The sequence below is a fragment of the Solanum lycopersicum genome, chromosome 11 (genome assembly GCF_036512215.1).
Source record: "Solanum lycopersicum chromosome 11, SLM_r2.1".
NCBI lineage: Eukaryota > Viridiplantae > Streptophyta > Magnoliopsida > Solanales > Solanaceae > Solanum > Solanum lycopersicum.
In genome coordinates this window covers 60,691,051-60,709,287 of record NC_090810.1, presented here as the reverse complement: position 1 = coordinate 60,709,287, position 18,237 = coordinate 60,691,051, and the positions used below count along the sequence as shown (strand labels likewise).

Here is an 18,237-nt window from a genome sequence, read left to right as displayed (position 1 = left end):
TGAATGCATCAAACCGTAAAACATTTTGGGATCGGAGCGTGAAACTCAAAAGGCTCCGTTTCAATGGGAGACAACAGCGATACAGCCACCGCACCGTCGCCGGCGAAAATCGCCGCCCAGGAAGATGCGTTACTGAAGCAATTCTTCGCTGAGGTCAGTGAAGTTGAGCGCGATAATGAAGTTAACAGGTTCGCCTCTTTATCTCTATCTCGCTATCTACATATGGAAACTTTTATCATGTTAATCAATTGTAATTATAGTTCTTCATCGTTGCGAATTTGTTTGGCATTTAGTCGGTTTTTTTTGCATGTTCATATCTCCAATGAGCTTAGAGTAGTTTTATGCTAATTTGGACGGGTAATCTTTAGCATGAATTTGGAAGAAAGGAAGCTTAAGGATAGTAAGTTTAGTAAATTACAGCTTGTTTGGATGGTTGTTACCTATTGTTTGTATCGCATTTGTGTTGATAGTTTAAATACAATGTTTGATTTGATCTCATTTACCTTTAGCCTTAAGCCTTTAGCCATTTAAAAGAAGACATTTTCCTAATCCGTTTCAAAGTTTGTTTTGGATTGATAATGTAAAAATTGCAGCCAAAAAGGGCCAGGATGTACAAATATCTGTCCAGCTTTGAAGGAGTTGAAAAACTAATGCACAGGATAACACAGCTCTCCATTATCCCAACCTGGAAAAGGAATAGACTTCACTCGTTGTTTGCTTCCCCCGTCTTATAAAACCTTCCTCTTTGCACCAACTTCAGCTATAGTTTTTTGATCTGATAGTTCTGGATGTTGCATCCTTTCGAGGTAGAGTGTAAGGTAGAAAGTTTCATTTATATGTAGATTTCAAGACGGCTAACCTGTACGTCCATAAAATACTAGGGGTCAGTTATTCTATTTACGCAGGTTGGTGTTAACACCCTCGTCACTACTAGTTTGGTTATCTCTTTATTGTAATTGATGCTTAAGCTATCCTTTTTCTTTACAATATTATGTTTTGAGTGTGTGTGCATCTTGGAGTGTTTGCTTTTTGATATGGGGGGTTTGTTTGGTCAGAACAATATAGAATTCTATATCTATTTCTTGTTTCTTTTCTGAGAAGGGTATCTATTTCTTATCTGTACTTTATTTCTATCATGCTAAGTTGTCGTAATCTGGTTTTGAATTTAAAAACTGTGCAGGATCCTTTCATGTTTCAAGTTGAATCCATTTGATTATCTTAACTTGTCATTCGATTCATCCATTGATGAAGTCAAAAGACAGTATCGTAAGGTGTGAATTTGTCAATATGTTTTCCATTGACTCAAACCTTTCTCTTATTCTGCCAAATCATGTAATGTGTTCACTTGAATTACCTGCAGTTATCTTTGCTTGTTCACCCTGACAAGTGCAAGCATCCACAAGCAAAGGAGGCATTTGGCGGTGAGGACGATGCTCTTTCTGTGTGCCACTTTATATAATTCCATTCATTTTAAGTAGTTTCTGGAGTGAAAGATTATCTCATTTGTCCGAACTCTTTTGGTTAGGATAAATCTGGCGAAGTAACGGAATTTTGCACATCCTATAGCATTTTAACTGCTAGATATACAACTATGCATTATAATTCTGAGTGTAGTTTTACCGAATTTGTTGCAATTACCTTCAAGAAACCCTCTTATCACATGGAATTGCCTAGTACTGATGAAGAATGTTAATTATAGCAGAAGCTTTGTCTTTTTGAACTAACTCTAGAAATGCGACTCAAGGATAACTTTCCAACCGATTCAATGAACTTGCAGTTCATTTATTTTCAATATTTAATGACTCGTGGTTGCTGATGAAATGCACACAAGTAACATTTGACAGTTTTTGTCACTTGAGATCATGCGAAGCAGTTTATTTTTGGGTGCACTATGACTGCTTAATCTACTATTAAAAAATCCTGAGATCATCTTCGTACTTTCTGTGATAGAGTTATTTCTAAGGGCCTCCTTGACTAGTGTTTTTCCAATTTGTTTGTACAATCATATGGCTAGAGTGTCTTCACATGTGCTGGTTATTTTAAATTACACTGAAACAGATGTTATTTTCAAGGAAGAGTACATGTGATATGAGTTTGTTGTTTTTATATACTTTTAAGCTGACATCAATTCTGCATATCAGATATTTTTATTTAACTGGTTACTTGTGTGTATTAATAGACAAAACAGTCAAAGCTAAACTGCCATCCTAAACTGTCAAAGTTTTTCTTGATCACCAAGCTTGGCTTGATGCTCGCCCAAGTGGCTTGAGCTCGCCAATGTGGTGCTGCCAACGCCAAAGTGAGGCATTGCAGCTGCCCATCGTCAAAGTGCTGCATTGTATTAAAGTGAGGCTTGCTGATACCAAACTTGGCAGTCTCTCTTTCCCTCAGGCTCCAAGCTATCATCCATATGTGGAGACCCTCCCTTTTGTGCTCCATAAGATCATCCAAGCTCCTCCGTGTATCCTTATTGTGAGCTCAAATGGATCGTAATAGTTGGTCAAACTAGCCGTGCTCGTATCAGTCAGTTCTCCATCTATCCCCTTCTATTGCCTGAAAACCTGCTTCGTCCGAACTGTGTAGAGTTGCCCTATCAAATGATTTTTTTTGGCCAGCAAACATTGTTATCACTTCAAATAGCAGCCCTAGGAAATTCGTAAAAGACACCTAATGTTGGAATATGTTTTTCTTTTCAAGAGAATTTCAAGTACTATCAAAAGAGTCCACTTTCAGAGACACTGCAATACCTCAAAGTTATATGTACAATCTTTGTCCTGTTGCTGTTTCTTGTCGCATTAGTGAGAGACCAGTTTAAATAGCTGTTTGGAATGAAAATTCCCTCATTTTTAGGAGAACCATCAGGGTAGACATGTTAAGCGCAGAATTAGTAGCAGCAATGTAGTGTTACATATAGGTGTTCAACCCTTTCTGATTGTCAAAATTAGTCTTTCAGAGCTTCATTGTAGTTTTGCAAAGTGAAATTTTGATAAGTTGACTGTTTTACTGCTTTAGATAGGTTAACGCTATATTTCTGAAAAATTTTGCTTCCTTGTGGCAAATTTTAACCAAATTGTTTTCATTTTATATTTGCAGCTTTAGCAAAAGCCCAGCAATTATTACTTGACCCTCAGGAGAGGGATTATATTCTGAACCAGGTTAATGCAGCAAAAGGTCGGCTGCCCTTTTCTTCAGATTGTCCTCTTGTTTTTGTTTTATCTTGCTTGTGACATTGTCACTGCATCAATAAAGGAGGTAGAAACTGGAGTTGGGAGCCTAAAGGGCCACAATTTGAAGCTAAAATTCCAAAACCGACGACGAGTTGTGGGATGAACAAAAAGGGACAAAGCCCCTCCCCATCCCCAGCGACAAGTAAAAGAGTTTTGATAGCCCACACCAAACGGTCGTTTGGCATGTGGACCATTTTTAATCAATTAGCCGTGCAGCTTTACACGACTTGTTTAGTTTTATAGTTTTAATAAGTGTTAGCAAGCCAACAACTAGCCCTTTTTTCTAAATCATTATTATTTTTTCCAGGATTTGTTTCTTGTTGATTCAATCAACTAGTCGTGTGTTAAAAAACGACTAGTTGAAAAAATGTTAAGGAATCAACTGGAAACAAATCCTCAAAAAAATGACAAGGAATATGTTCAGGAATCTGAATCTAGACCATTCCAAAATAAATCATTAGCTAGTCATGTGGTAGCCAACAACTTCTAATTTTTTTAAAAGGCTAGTCTTTGGCTGGCCAGCGCTTGATATGAAATAAAATTATTAAATGAGTCATGTAATTGATTTTAAAAAATGGCCTGCACACCAAACAACCGTTCGGCCTTCAAACTTTTTTGCTAGTCGTTGGGGATGAGGCGTGTTGTCCCTTTTGGTTCATCCCACAATTCGTTGTCCACTTTAGAATTATAGCTTATTCTGGTCCTTTCGGCTCTCGACTTGTAGAAACTGTTTCTGTTGTTATTTGATTGTGGATATTGTCAAAACTATTAGTTATTACATATTTGGCCATACTTATATGGGCAGAGTAACATGGCAAATGCTTCTTTTGTTTGGTGATGTCAGTTCTTGTTTTGTCACTAAATTAGTGGAAACCATAATGTTCTTCATTGAGCTGTATCTTTTTGTGTGGCTTGTGTCTAACACGGAATGTCTCTTTATTTTTCCTCCCATTGGATATGATCACAGAAGAGCTGAGAGCACAGTGGAAGAAGCAGCTTAAGAAAGATACTGCTAGTAAATTGAAATCATTAGTTACTGAGGTAATTCTGTTTAGTAGGCTCTTCTGCAATGTCTTCTCATCAGATTATCCAACTCGAATGTCTATGATTAACTGGAATTGTTGTCCCTGGATTTAAAATGGGGAATTTTCTTCCTGATGTTATCTGTAGCTTTGGTTGGCCTCTTTTTTCTTACATTGAGAACCGTGTTAATCATTGCCCAACCACCTTGAACTGTGCTTATATGGCACCTTGATTTTCTCCAAGCAACTAGAGTTGTTTTGGACTGTCTCTCACCTATCTGTTAGAAAACTTTTGTTGAATTCCTCATGTTGTCTACCCCAAAGGTTGAGATAAGGGAATGTTTGATAGTAGTTAATTGAGCATTTATGAAATCCATGTTACCATGAAATTGAAAATTAGTTTTCTTAATTTGAGATGGTTGATTTCTTGACTAATAGGGAAAGTTCGACCAAGAGCATGAGCAATCAGAAGAATTCCAGCATAAGCTGAAGTTGAAGGTGAAAGAAATCTTAACGGACCAAGAATGGAGGAGGAGAAAAATGGCAATGAGGGTACTTATACCAGTTTCTTCTCTTACTCAACATGTTTTTAGATTTTAATTGAGAATTTATAACTTGATGTTGTGTAGATATCGGAAGAGGAAGGTCGCTTGAAGAAAGATGAGGAAGAAACAAAAGAGTTGTGGAAAAGAAAGCGTGAGCATGAAGAGCAGTGGGAAGGAACTAGAGAAAACAGGGTTAGTTTTCAATGCATTATGTATCTTGCTGTTTCCGAATACATGAACCTTGCAGACTTATATTACAAACTTCTATATATCTAGTCAATTGTCTAGTGTTGGTTCACAGTTTGTTTTATCCGGAAAAAAGTTCCAATGCTACATTTGGCATGTTTGTTTTATTCATTTGAAGTATGTTTTTCTTTCAAATAATTCAGCATGGTCGAAGTTTATACATACTACTTAATAGTCTTGTTTCATGAGTTGTTAGAATTATATGTGCAGTTTTATGTACATTTTCTGCAGAAAATCTAACCTTTCTTATGTCCTCTGCTTGTGTTTGACGTGGTTATAAAATAAAATCCCCTGAAGTAACTTCTACTTGAAAGTTGCATCTCGGTGTATTCTTGTATTTTGTGTAAACGTCTAAGATAAAAAGTATTTTTTTGGTTCACTTTTCTTGTTCTAAAAGGAGCAGAAAAAGAAACTAGGCTATTCCTTCTTGCTTTAAGGGGGGAGGGGGTTCTGGCTCTGTGCTGGGTCATGAGTATCTCATCTCTTAACTAAGAGCCCAAGACATGATGCTACAAGAGCCAATCAAATGACTCTCTTGATTTCAGGATCAAGAAGTTGTTGACGATTGCCTATGAACTTGAGTGGTTTATGCCATCTATTATGTAACTTTACTTTTACTATGAGGACTCTTCTTTGAATCTGCAGCGTCTTTTTTTTTTTGTAGCAAATGAATGATACAACTAGTAACACGGGTGTTTGGCGTTCTTTGGAACATAATAATCTTTTTTTTTTGTTTCCCACTTGGTGTCCGGTATCCATTTTGGGGCACCAACTGATCCGGATTTGTGCCAACTGCTGCGCAAGATTCATTAAATGGAGATGTGTTCTCTACCAGAACTTTTTCCATTTTCAGGTCTCAATGCTGAGACTTCTGGTTAAAGATGGAGGAATTCTAACCATCCGACCACAATCCCGGGTGACAAACATGATAATATTATTGAACCTAAGGTCTTCAGAACATGATAATTGTTATGAACCTAATCTTCATGATGATATGAAATTGTAAAGTTGAAGACAACCGACATGTTCCAAAATCTAGACTTACTGAATTGAGTTTCTAAAACTTTTCTTCTATTTCTCATCAGGTGTCCAGTTGGAGAGATTTCATGAAGGGAGGAAAGAAGGTAAGACTGTTATTACCTTATATTGCAAACACTATACTTTTCCCATCCCATATGAAGATAATGAGGGGAATGTTTATAGGTCGACGAGAACACTAATGAACAAGTTCTCTGTGCTTCTGCAGGTTAAGAAAGGAGAAATTCGACCTCCAAAGTTGAAAACAGAAGATCCCAATAAATCTTACGTTCAACGACCTGTGAAACGAGGCTAAAACACATGTACGTCAACTAGTTTTGTTTCAGTGATATTTAAAGCTTGTATCCATAGCTAACTTAATTATTCTGCAGCAAAATATATTTAGCACTCTATTTTAGATGTATATTTAGCTAGACAAGTACATTCATATATTTCATTTGACATAGATTTCTGTTTATGAACTGAATCTTGATAGGATTATTTGTGATATGTTATATGCTAATATGCATATACGACGGGTGAGTATTGTGGAGTTTTATATATGAAACTTGATCCCTTTATATACATAAACATATTGGTCGTTTTTGAACAAATTGAATAATTTTATCCATCAAAATTTGAAGCTAATCGATTCTTTGTAGGAGTAGCACATAAAAACTTTTCTGGAAGAATTATATTTATAGGTCAAAAATTGTAGTATGTGAAAAGGCACGTAAAAATTTAAAGGGCCAATTAATATTAAAATAAATATACATAAAAAATAATAATCCATGAACAATAACTTTGTAAAATACATGTATCTACTTTAAGTTCTTGTCTTCAAGAAGTAATTGAATATTTATTTCCTTTTTCTATTTAGTTTAGTTAGGTTTATATCATTTTTAGCTAATAAATAAATATGTTTATCATCAATATAATCACTTTAAAATAAATTTATTGTATCATATTAGTGATATGATAATATTTTTATTATATTTTAATATGAACTCAAAAATTATAAGTGTGTATAATTAAGAGTTGGATAACTAAGTGCAAATCATGATATAAAAACATAAGAATATCAACAATTTTTCTTCAATAACGTGACAAATCTAATACATGAATCATATTAAATTGCTTGTAAAAAAGATAAAAAAAAATTCGCATTGAAACACTAATGATAATTTGGTTTTAAAGATAGAGGAACAATGTTAATTTAGTGAATGAGAAATGGTCATTTAATTAAATTTTTTAGAAACATGTAATTATTTAATTAACTAATTTTTTATAAAAAATAATTTAATAGGGGTAAAACCGTTAACTTTTTTTTTTTGTTCCCACTTCTAGTAATACATTATGATATGATTTTGTTTGTCAATGTACAATGGGAAACTTTTGACTGCTTCTGTGCCTGCAATCTGTCTGAAGGGCTGTTGTTGTCTATTGTGCTGAGTGCCTCAAAAGCCTTATAGATCTTCAAAGAGGGATATATTTGTCTCCACAAATGGCTTCATGCCTATGTACATATCACTGGAAATCCCAGATGTTAAGAGCATGAAGCTCAAAGTATAGGAAAAGAATCTAAGTCCAAGCAAAAGAACCTCGATCGTTCGCAACTTGGGGACGGCCTCTGGTTGGTGTAGGGGGTCTGTTAGCATTTAACTCCTATAACAGATAGAGTGTGTTAACAAGACCCACACAACATAGATCAAAGCACAAAAACATATATGGGGGAAAAAAGACAACCTGCATCCAAGTGTCTTCTATATGCCGTTCAGGTGAATTTTCAGGCGATGAAACTGGCGGAATTGGGTGGATAAGTTTTGGAACCACAACAAGATCTCTACCCAGTACCAAAATGGCACCAGCATTGTTAGCAGTACCTGCAGCAGTAGAAGAGGAGTCCTCTTATATAGATGAAAACGTCGAAAATAATCCTCTGAGCATCCAAAATCAGTAAGAACAGACATACCGCAGTAATTGGTGGCTGAAAAAAGCGTAATCAAATGCCCCTGAGCAAATCTTTCAAAGCCATCCATCACGCATTCATGGGCTCGGACTATTAGTTGAAGATCATTGTTGTTGCAAAACTCCATCACACGATCGGGCTGCATGTAAAGGAAAGTTTTTACATAAGTGCAATAGAGGAATGATGCTATAGAAATTACATGCAATCAACAAATCTGGCAACAAAAAAGAGGAATGACCAGTGATTGTCATGGACCAAAGATCCAACACCAAAAGCTAGAAAAATGATATCCCAATCATCAGAACTTTTAAGATAATATTGTTTCAAGGATTATGAATTTAGTACTTCTTAAAGAAAAGAGCCTGGACAGACAAATTAAGATTGTCCAACCACAGAAATAAATGAAGACAAGAACAATTGCAGATGAGGAGCTACAATAGCCCAATGGAACTAAGAAAAAATACGTAAGAAATGACAGACTGCACAGTGATGAAATACAAAAGATAGCAAGGGGTGGACGGCGCAGTGATGAAATACAAAAGATAGCAAGGGGTGGACGGAGGCAACTGATTTTTTGGGGCAAATTCCATTCCTTTATGAGTCACTGTAACTAACTTCAGTTCTCCCAAATGGAGAAGAATATTGCAGCTTTTAACATTAAAAAAAAAAAATCTAAAGAGTTGTGAAATGAAGAATTAAGAGAATCAGTAGTCTCAAAGAAGTTGTAAAATAAGTTACCCCAAAAGTTACCAAGCCAGGGCCTCTTGCATTTGGTCTTAGTCCTTCAACACTATCATTTTCTGTTGGGTCAGACCTAGATGCATAAATCAATTTTAGAAAATAGGACAATGTCAAAATGGAAGAAGGAAAAAGAGAAGACATGGGCTAACCACAACAAATCCATCAGAACGATTGAGCCAGCTTCCATAGTGATAGGACGCTGGATACTCTCTATTTGCTCAACGTGATTAATGGACCTTCCAATCCCACCATGCATACAGATGATTTTTTTCTCGATCAGGGCAGCCAGAGGAAGCCAGTTAAACAATCTATTAATCCGATGCCATGCCCAGATTCCATCTCTCTCACCCTGCTCCATAAAGAAGATCAGTAACCAACTAGAAGAGGGAAGGAGGACTTCCAATTGGTAAATGATAGTAGCATACCAGGCGTTCAATGCACTCAATTCGAAAGCCAAAGAGCGCATTTATATCTGAAGCTTCATGGTTCCCACGTATTAAATGTATATTGTAAGGATACTCGACCTAACAAACAGTTATGTGCCATTAAAATCAGTAAAGAGCAATTCCGAAAGTGGAAATGTATCACAAGTATATAGCAAATAGATACCTTTAATGCAAGGAGAAGGGTAATGGTCTCCAAGCTGTGCTGGCCCCTATCAACATAATCTCCCAAGAAGAGGTAATCAATATACCTGAAGAATCGATTACACAAGAATGCAAGATTAGCAAATTAGCATTTACTGAAAAAAGAATTAGTACCAAAGGAACAGCATTAGAAGTGCATATTGACATTGGAAAAAGATCATTTTAGCTATCAACTACAAAAATTGGGGGGGGGGGGGGGGGGGGGGGGGGGGGAGGAGAAGTTGATAATTTAGACCGAACAAAACTATTAGGCTACACACAATCCAATCACTATATATTATATTATTCCAACAATACAAATTAACTGCAAAGTCCTGTCTTAATCTTTTCTTCAAAGACTATTTTAATCAGGATCCTCCAAAAGAGCTTTTCAATTCCTGGAGAGTTCAAATAGTGATTTCAATTTTTCAAAAATGTTTGACCCATAAGTTCATATTATGTAAAGAAAACATTCGGTGTGGAGATTGTAGGAACCTTGTGAAAACATTATATAAAAGAATTACTTGTTACAACTATTGTTTACTAGTGGATCTTAATAAAATTAAGCGTATTTTGAAAGTTTGTAATCACAAACATTTATTCATAAAAGGAACATAGACATATGCGATTTATCAATGCAGTGCCGTAGGATATCTCAATACTTGTTTATGAATTATGATTTGATATTTTGGTAAGATTGTGTAAGAATTAGAGAAATTTTGATAGTTTTCACTTTTCACAACTAGTAGGGTATTCACATTTATGAGAAAAATACAACTTAAAAAATTCAAAATGCATGACCAAATAAAACTTCAAATCAATCTGATTACAAATCATGATTTCATAATGCATGTCCAAACAGGCCCTAAGAATATTTCTCTTAGTAGATGCCTCGAGTGAAAAATTATGAAAGAGAACCTACAGTTAAAGTAACACTAAAAGAAGCATAAGATACACCACCTTGAAAAGTGAGGAAGAGAGATGTAGTAATTTGTTTGTGGCAGGTTCTGGTTTTTGTTTTGGAATAGAATACAAGTTGTTACCTTCTAAAAAAAAAACCCAAAGAATAACATACTGAACAGTGAAAAAGGGACAGAAATAGAAATTGAATTGTTTGAGATGAAGGGGTCTAAACAGGAAAAAGATGGATTCACTCAAGAAGTTCCTTCTCCTTCACTTTTTCCCAGAAAAAAGAAGTGGAATTCAAACAAAATCGGGGAAATGGAAGACCTGCGTAAATGGAGGAGGGCAATAAAAGGTTTGATCCCTCACCTAACAGACAGATGTGAATTAAAATAGAAGTGTTAATCTTATTTGCAAATTCAGAATATGCAAGGTTTTTTGTACTAAAGAATCCATGAAATCAAAACTGCACTTCAAAATGGTATAATACGAATAAAATTGTCAAAGATTTATAAGATACATGCAGGTACATTCAAAGAGGACAATGTCTAATAATTGTAGGAGTTGGGACCAAAGGAATTTTTTAAAAGCAACTCTTCATTATAGCCAGTTGGACAGCTTGGAAGTGGTACATGTAAGGAAATCCTTAGCTATTTCCTTGCTCTCTAATGTCAATGTTTTATTTACAATGCTTGGCAAGACTGGCCTAGCTTCACGGGAAAAACTCAAAAATGGAGCATCCCGATAATAGCATCAAAGTTAGAAAACTTAGATCACATACCGAAATAGAAAAAAAACAAAATCGTTTGGTTCGGTATGCACCAGTGAAGAACTAAAATCAAAGAACCGAACCGAAGTTTTGAACAAATGAATGCCTATCCCTAGTTGAAACTGCTATAATTTCAGTAATTTCAATCACGACACGGACTAGGCAACATAGATTCGAACGAACACTTCAACTAAAAAATATACTGAAATGCAAGATTGTCAAGGCACTTACGCAATATCCCCAGCAGTTGACGGGGAACCATACTCGTCAAAAAGACGCATGAGATCCCCAAATTGCCCATGTAAGTCACCAAATATCTTAATAGGAGCCCTTAGCTGTAATACAGTAGGTTCACTAGCAAATATTCTTTCGGCACTATCACAAAGATCGGCGATCTCATTGCAGTCCAAAAAAAACTCTCGTCGCGCAGGCGGCTTCCAACCCCGAGGCTTCAAAAGATGGGTGATCAACTGAGACAGAAAGAAAGAGCAAAAGATTATAACAAACACAAAAAGCTATGTGTTCTAATAGGAACAAGACCGCCTAAGCTTATAGCAATTATTCTGCGAACCGGATATATGTTTATCTGTTGAGTACTGTGAATAGCAATGGGCCAACTGCCCGGAGTATTTTCTCCCATTCGGGAATCTTCTTCTCTTTCTCCTGTACTCTCCCAACCCACCACTCTCTCTCTTCCCCCCACCCAAGGTCACAATATATACATCAGGAAAAATTTAAAACTCAATTTCTTTTCTTCACTTGTCTTCCATTTGTTCTTCATGTGGACATTCATTGTCTTAGGGACCTATAGGTTTCCTAAACGGAGGAATTTTAGGTGGGACCACAGCATCAAAGGGTTTCCTAACTAGTTGAAGCACACAATAACTTATTGTACCTTTTTCGGAACACTGTTGATGGACATTTGTCGATCCAAAAGTTTTCGTGCTGCCGTGACATTTTCTGGGGTTCCATAACTGACTCGCCGGCCTTCATTTTCAAATTGATCGATAGAAAGCTGTCGTACCATACCACCAAGAGCACCACCAGTCTCTGCAGCTACAACTATCTATAAATGTTTAAAGGCACATCATCAGTCTATTATTTTCCAAACTTAACCAGATAGCACGACATAGCATAAAGGATCTGAATACTAACGGCACGATGATGAAGACGGACACCAGTTGGGGCAGAATTATTCGATCCGGAAGAATCTAAACTGATTGAAGAAGATGCTGCTTTTCCACTTGGTGTAGCCTCTGCTCCACCATCCCTATCAGGAAGTTCGACTTCTCCATTACCTTGCTGTCGAGCTTTGGCAGCTGCTAGTGCAGCAGTAATAGCCTCAGCTTCTGCTGCAGAGGCCTCCACTAAATATTCGACACCTTTGCTGAGTCTCCTACAAAACAAACCCAAGATGGTGAAACTGAGAACCAAGGCAACAACAGAATTTAAAAAAGGATGACAGCAGGCACAATAGGCACTGCCATTAGCTGGCACAATAGGCACTGCCATTATTAAGCAATTGTAGACTCACCGAGATCCTTGAAGCATGACATTCTTAGTACTTATATCAGTATACATATCGCCATTTACAGGGGGAGCAACAGCATTTCCCAGTACAACAGAACCATCATTAACTGCCTCGGAAACTGTTTGCTTCGTTCTTTCATCACCAAAACCATACCTCCCAGCAAGCCTGCCATCTTGTAGATTGGCGGCAGCAGCTGCGGCATGTGAAGCTGCACTTGTTGTTTCTGCGGCAGCCAAGTCTTCAGCAACAAGCAAGTCATCCAGCAGTACACCTGCGAAATTGGTGACAAGTAAATAATTGCCTTGCATAGAAGGGTTCCAAACATCAGCAACTTTTAATAGCTTAGTACACTCGCAGCAGAAACCAGCAAGTGATCCAAATAACTGCTCCAGAGGTTCTCATGTGAGGAGAGATTAGAGAAGCACTCATTGCAGCAGTTCGGATAGTCAACAAACACTTCATTTGTGAACATAACTGCAACACCTACATATAAATTTAATATGAGATCGGCTAAGTAATATATTGCCTTCATACCCACAAATACCTCCTCTTGAATATCAATGCCTTAAGTTTCAAAGTCAGGTATTTGACAGAAAGGCACAACTAATTGTTTTCATGTATCTCATCATGGACAAGACAGATATTTCACTATTTTCCACCAGAGAGACATTATCCGCTTGCATACCGAGTAATCATTTCTCAGAGAATTATGAGGTGCTTGTGAATTCAAAAGGTTAAGTTTCACTTTTTTGTTCTTTCTTGAGCCAGCTAGCTCCTAGCACGGCTTAGCTTATGATTTGATCCAATAGAGTCAGACCACCTTTTGATCTAAAAGAAATAGCGCCCGATGAAAAGATCCAGATGCCACACTATGCCCCCGGGGAGGGAAAATATTCATTAATAAATAAAAATAATCTTTAGAATTCACACATTAGTGTTAAGTTTCAAGTTTATATCAAACCACTAAGTGGTGCAGATATGTAGATGTTTAACATAGTTTAGCACTTCGCAAGTTTGTTTGGGTTTTGACCTAAATTTATAGTCTTCTGTCTTAGGATCTGATTTGTACAAATCAGATGTTGGGGTCTATTTTTTAATTTTAGTCAGGCTGTATCGTCGGAGAAGTTAGTTTGTTGGGATTTATAAGCAAAGTAAGGATAGATTCTATTTGAAGCTTTATCCTACATTTGGTTGAATTCTAAAGTGGGCTATTGTGAGGAGGGCATAGGAGGAGAAATGATTATTAGAAAAGAAAGTGGAAGGTATGCATCAACTTTTTCCAATCTTTGCAACAAAGAGAAGCAGTTATTGAGCATGCATATATATAGCCTCACCGCCACGTAGACCACCATAGATAAATATCAAGTCCCCAACAGCAGCAGCTGCATGCCTACAGCGTCTGGTCAATTCAACAGCAGCATCTCCACCAGCTGCATCTGCACTGAATCTGCCAGTCCTAGGACTAGTCACAACAGATTTTGTGTCACACCACACTCCTGCAGCTGTATCAAGAACTGCCAAAAGAAGAGAAGGAAGAAAGAAGAAACATGGCTGTGAGAATGACATCACACCCGACCAAAGGGAAAAGTAAAAGATATAACCAAATGAGGAAGTGTTCTTTTTTTAAAGCTATATCAGAAAGTGTTAATCTAAACAAGCAATCAATACAAAGAGCATAAAGGAAATACCCGCAACACTGGATGAGTCCTCCACCATGCGTCCACCACCAAGTGCCCCTCCAGATACATGCAGTCGAGCATTAACAAAAACCTGTTACCATAAACAACTGATAACTCCCTTATGATCCCTGCCAGAAAGGAGAAATATAATGTAAATGAAAAAACACACTTACTGCAGCATGTTGATATCTGGGAGAGGGTGACACACCAGGGGCAATGGCCCATTCCCAACGTCCATCTCTATGTTTGGCAAGTCCATAAGCACTTGCCAGAGGCTATGAATAACCAAGGCAACAAAAAAGGTAAGAAAAATTGACCAGTTACGAAAGAGAAGAGCACCATGATGACATTGTGATCTAACTGCAAGGCATAGCAATATGATAGAACAAATAAATCAGTATAAAAAGTATATGCTTGACTCACCACACTATTGGCATCCCTCCCTCCACAGAGCAGAAGAAGACCATCTGAACGTGCACTTGCGGTTGCATACCTAAAACAGAAGCAGGGCATATTAGGACTTCCTAAATTTCGTAATTGGTTGGGCCAAATTAGTATCACATTCAAAATAATCTGATGGTATTGATCTCCAACAAGCATGAACAAACATTGTTCTACACATACAGCTCCAGGATAAACAACTTTTCATATAAAAGATCAGACACACTCCCTAATCAGATCACATACACATAATTTGCAAGCTAACTAAACAGACAATGCATCATTGACACTAGTAACAGCATGTAATACTTACAGATATGTACAAGTAATTCTTGAGATTTGCTACCTTTAAAGTATAGAATTCTGAATAAGCAAATAAATACAAATCAAGAGAAACGATAATTTATTGGGTAACAAAGAAAATAAAGTACACGTCTTCAAGTGAGAGAATATGAACTTTACATGCAAGGAGGTGGACCTTCACCCTCCGGTTCCAACTTCCGCCATTCATATGGCTTGGCAGCTGTGTCCAAAGCCCAAACATCCGCTAGAGGCCTTTTTCCTGAATACAATAGAATAATTAATATTTTTCTAAACCATGTCATTGCTGAAATAAATATATCTGACTCAGATATCAGACTAACCATCATTTCCGCCAATTGCCATGAGATATCTTTGCCCTACCAAAGCCATGACGTGTCCATAACGCGGACCTGGACCAGGTCCTTGCACCACAACCCTGATAAGATCAAAATCATTTAACACAAGTTCGTCATGGATTCACGCACAGGCAACATTCATTATGATAACTATAGACATTACTCGAAAGGTGCTAACCTGTGCCATCTTGGCCGTTGTTGAGTAAGGTCCAGAACGTGAAGATCCTCAGCTGACAAACCAGCTGGACCGATTCCACCCTGAGATGGATGGTAAATAGAACATCTTAAGTGGCTGAACGAGATTATCATACGCGAGGCAAACAACAAAGCTATCAGCCAATACAAACCTGAATAACAACCATAGTTCCCACAGCTGTAGCAACATGTGCAGCCCTTGGTGTGGGTGGCTCCCCAATGGGAGTGATCCTGTGAAGTTCATTCACATATTCAAACCTTCTAACTAAGCACCAAAATGTAGCTTGTCACTGATACAATTCAGACTTACCTAGACCATTTATTCGTGAAAACATCATAACAGTGCACATCAGCAGTAGCCCCTGCTAAGCCTGCAATTAGATACAAAACCTCAAATAAATCATTTTACATTTGAAACCCAGATTCAGTTTTACTACCACAACCCGAGGGTGTGTCTAGTAGGGATGAAGCTAGAATGAAGACCATAGGAAACCACGGTTCAAATCCAAGCAAGTCTGTCATAAAATCTATGTCATTTCTCCCAACAAACTAGGCGCTGAAGGCAAAGCTACCTAATACCTGCAAAGGTAAAAAGATGCAGGTACAGGTAAAATACTGGAGGCGCTCAAAAGTTACCCCAAACCACCCCGACGCACTAAGTTCCATCTATGTGTGGGGTCCAGGAAAGGACCGAACTACAAGAGTCCATTGTACGCAACCTTACCCTGCATTTCTGCAAGAGGTTGTTTTTACAGCTCGTGCTTGGCAGCAACTTCACCAGGAAAGGGCTGAACCACAAGGGTCTATTGTACACAGTCTATCTCGCATTTATGCAAGAGGTTGTTTTCACAACTCGAACCCGTGAACTCTGATCACATGACAACAACTTTACCGGTTAAACCAAGCTCCCCCTCCCCATAATAGAGTAGAAGGAAATTACAAAAGAAAAGGTCCAGTTCAGCTAATCAATTAAGTCGGGTAACCTACGAATTCCAGCACTTCCAGCAGATGACGGGGTTCCAGAAGCAGCAGAATTTCCCTCAAGAGCAGTAGCACCACCAAAAAGAATAAGCCTTGGACCAATATAATTAGGAGAACCTTCTTCACCAACAGCTGGTACAGCCGTTAACGTATGCCCACACCTTGGCCCTGGACCATCTTCCTTCTTCTCTATCACTTCGTGCACCACCGAATACGTCGGAGCACACCTTGGTCCCGCAACAGCAGGAACACTACTACTACTACTACTTTGCTGCTGCTGTTGCTGAGTTTGTGAACTTTGCTGCTGCAACGAAGTTGAAGACTCATCATTAAGCTGTTGTTCCGACGTCGAACTATCATTCTGAACAGTCGGATCGTGATCGGACTCCGATACCATAGTTGAATCCACATCCATATCAATACTCTAATAATCCCAATCCCCCAAATTAAAGTTCAAATCCTCAACAACATGCATTTCCAATCAACATTTCAAAACCCTAATTCAGTACAATACATCAGATCCTTCAATTCAATACAAATACACCCAAGATTTTACAAACCCTTCAAATATTTTCTAAGAAAATCACAACCCAAATGAGAAAGAGAGAAAATTCAAATACTTTCCATCTTTTTCCCCCCTCTCTCTCTCTCTTCTCCTCCCCCACCGAACCAGAAAAAAAAAACACAACACTGTAGCTTGACTAGCTTCCTCCTCCTCCTCCTCCTCCTTCTTCTTCTCTAAAAAGGCGGCCAATAATCTCTCTCACTTTCTCTCTCTAAGCCTAATCATCCGCCATTTTTGCTTCTCTCTCTACCTATATATATATGTATATATGTACGGCCGAGAAAGTGACGGCGCTGAAGACTTAAAATTTTTACTAGCTTACAGTGTACAAGTTATCCTACGTAGAGTACAACTACCTGAAGATGTTTACAATAGATTCTTTTGAATTTATTTTTTTCCGATAATAATATGATGATTTAATTTCAAGACGTTTAATTAAAAAGGAGAAATTATATTGACTCGATAGTTCATAAATATTAACTCACATCAAGTCAACTTACATATGACTCAAACATTTGAAATAATATTTCGAAATTATTTCGTATAAGTATTTGTTTTACGAATCAGTTCATTATTGCAATTTCAACTTTTTAAAAAAAAATAAATTTTTTTTCTTAATCTTAATTCACAAATATTAGTTATATCTTCGTATTAACTCAAATATTTTTAAAAAAAAATTGATTTTGACATATTTACTTTTTTACTATTTATGAAGAGTTAGCGATTTATTGAATATTTAAGAGACTCGAGTTAAATGTATATGAATTTAAATTAATGTAAAGATTTTAAGAGACACTTGTAGTTTACATTGTTGTTAATTTGCCTTTTTTGAATAAAAATTTAATTATTAATTTCATCATGGAGTCACTATTGATTAAGCTAAGTTAATTAAAATGTCAACTTGCCCCATTAAAACATTTAGTTGACCCTTGGATATTATTTTTAAGATTTCAAAATTATTAGTATTAATAATAGTGATTGCTTCTAAAAGTACTTATTTTTATCTTGGATTTGATATATTGAAAAATATTTTTTTCAAAATATGATTATTTATTTTTTTGTTAATTGTCCTTAGAGTCCACCAATTAATTTACTCACTTATTCTATACATAAAATAAAAA

The 18,237-nt window shown here is 37.0% G+C and overlaps 2 protein-coding genes across 3 annotated transcripts; one reads left to right on the top strand and one right to left on the bottom strand.

Annotated features, from left to right (window-relative positions):
• LOC101262382 (J domain-containing protein spf31) lies at positions 1 to 6,648 on the top strand. Its single transcript, XM_004251177.5, has 9 exons — positions 1 to 188; positions 1,181 to 1,271; positions 1,361 to 1,421; positions 3,094 to 3,171; positions 4,195 to 4,268; positions 4,688 to 4,801; positions 4,879 to 4,986; positions 6,126 to 6,164; positions 6,287 to 6,648. Exons 1-9 carry the CDS (start codon positions 64 to 66, stop codon positions 6,371 to 6,373), a joined length of 777 nt encoding a protein of 258 aa, XP_004251225.1. The 5' UTR covers positions 1 to 63; the 3' UTR covers positions 6,374 to 6,648.
• Positions 6,649 to 7,272: 624 nt separating this feature from the next.
• On the bottom strand, positions 7,273 to 17,394 carry LOC101262078 (serine/threonine-protein phosphatase BSL3-like). 2 transcript variants are annotated; one of them, XM_010315186.4, is made up of 22 exons: positions 16,558 to 17,394; positions 15,881 to 15,941; positions 15,723 to 15,801; positions 15,554 to 15,633; positions 15,361 to 15,455; positions 15,179 to 15,278; positions 14,699 to 14,768; positions 14,449 to 14,550; positions 14,285 to 14,366; positions 13,931 to 14,110; positions 12,600 to 12,867; positions 12,221 to 12,461; positions 11,961 to 12,131; positions 11,297 to 11,535; positions 9,377 to 9,461; positions 9,193 to 9,291; positions 8,917 to 9,116; positions 8,765 to 8,840; positions 8,030 to 8,165; positions 7,804 to 7,940; positions 7,659 to 7,722; positions 7,273 to 7,587 (listed from the first exon to the last, which is right to left on the bottom strand). In XM_010315186.4, exons 1-22 carry the CDS (start codon positions 16,964 to 16,966, stop codon positions 7,574 to 7,576), a joined length of 2,988 nt encoding a protein of 995 aa, XP_010313488.1. In that variant the 5' UTR covers positions 16,967 to 17,394; the 3' UTR covers positions 7,273 to 7,573. The 2 variants fall into 2 exon arrangements, with proteins under 2 accessions (XP_010313488.1, XP_004251224.1); XM_004251176.5 differs by having other exon boundaries at positions 7,273 to 7,722.
• Between the last annotated feature and the right edge of the window lie 843 nt (positions 17,395 to 18,237).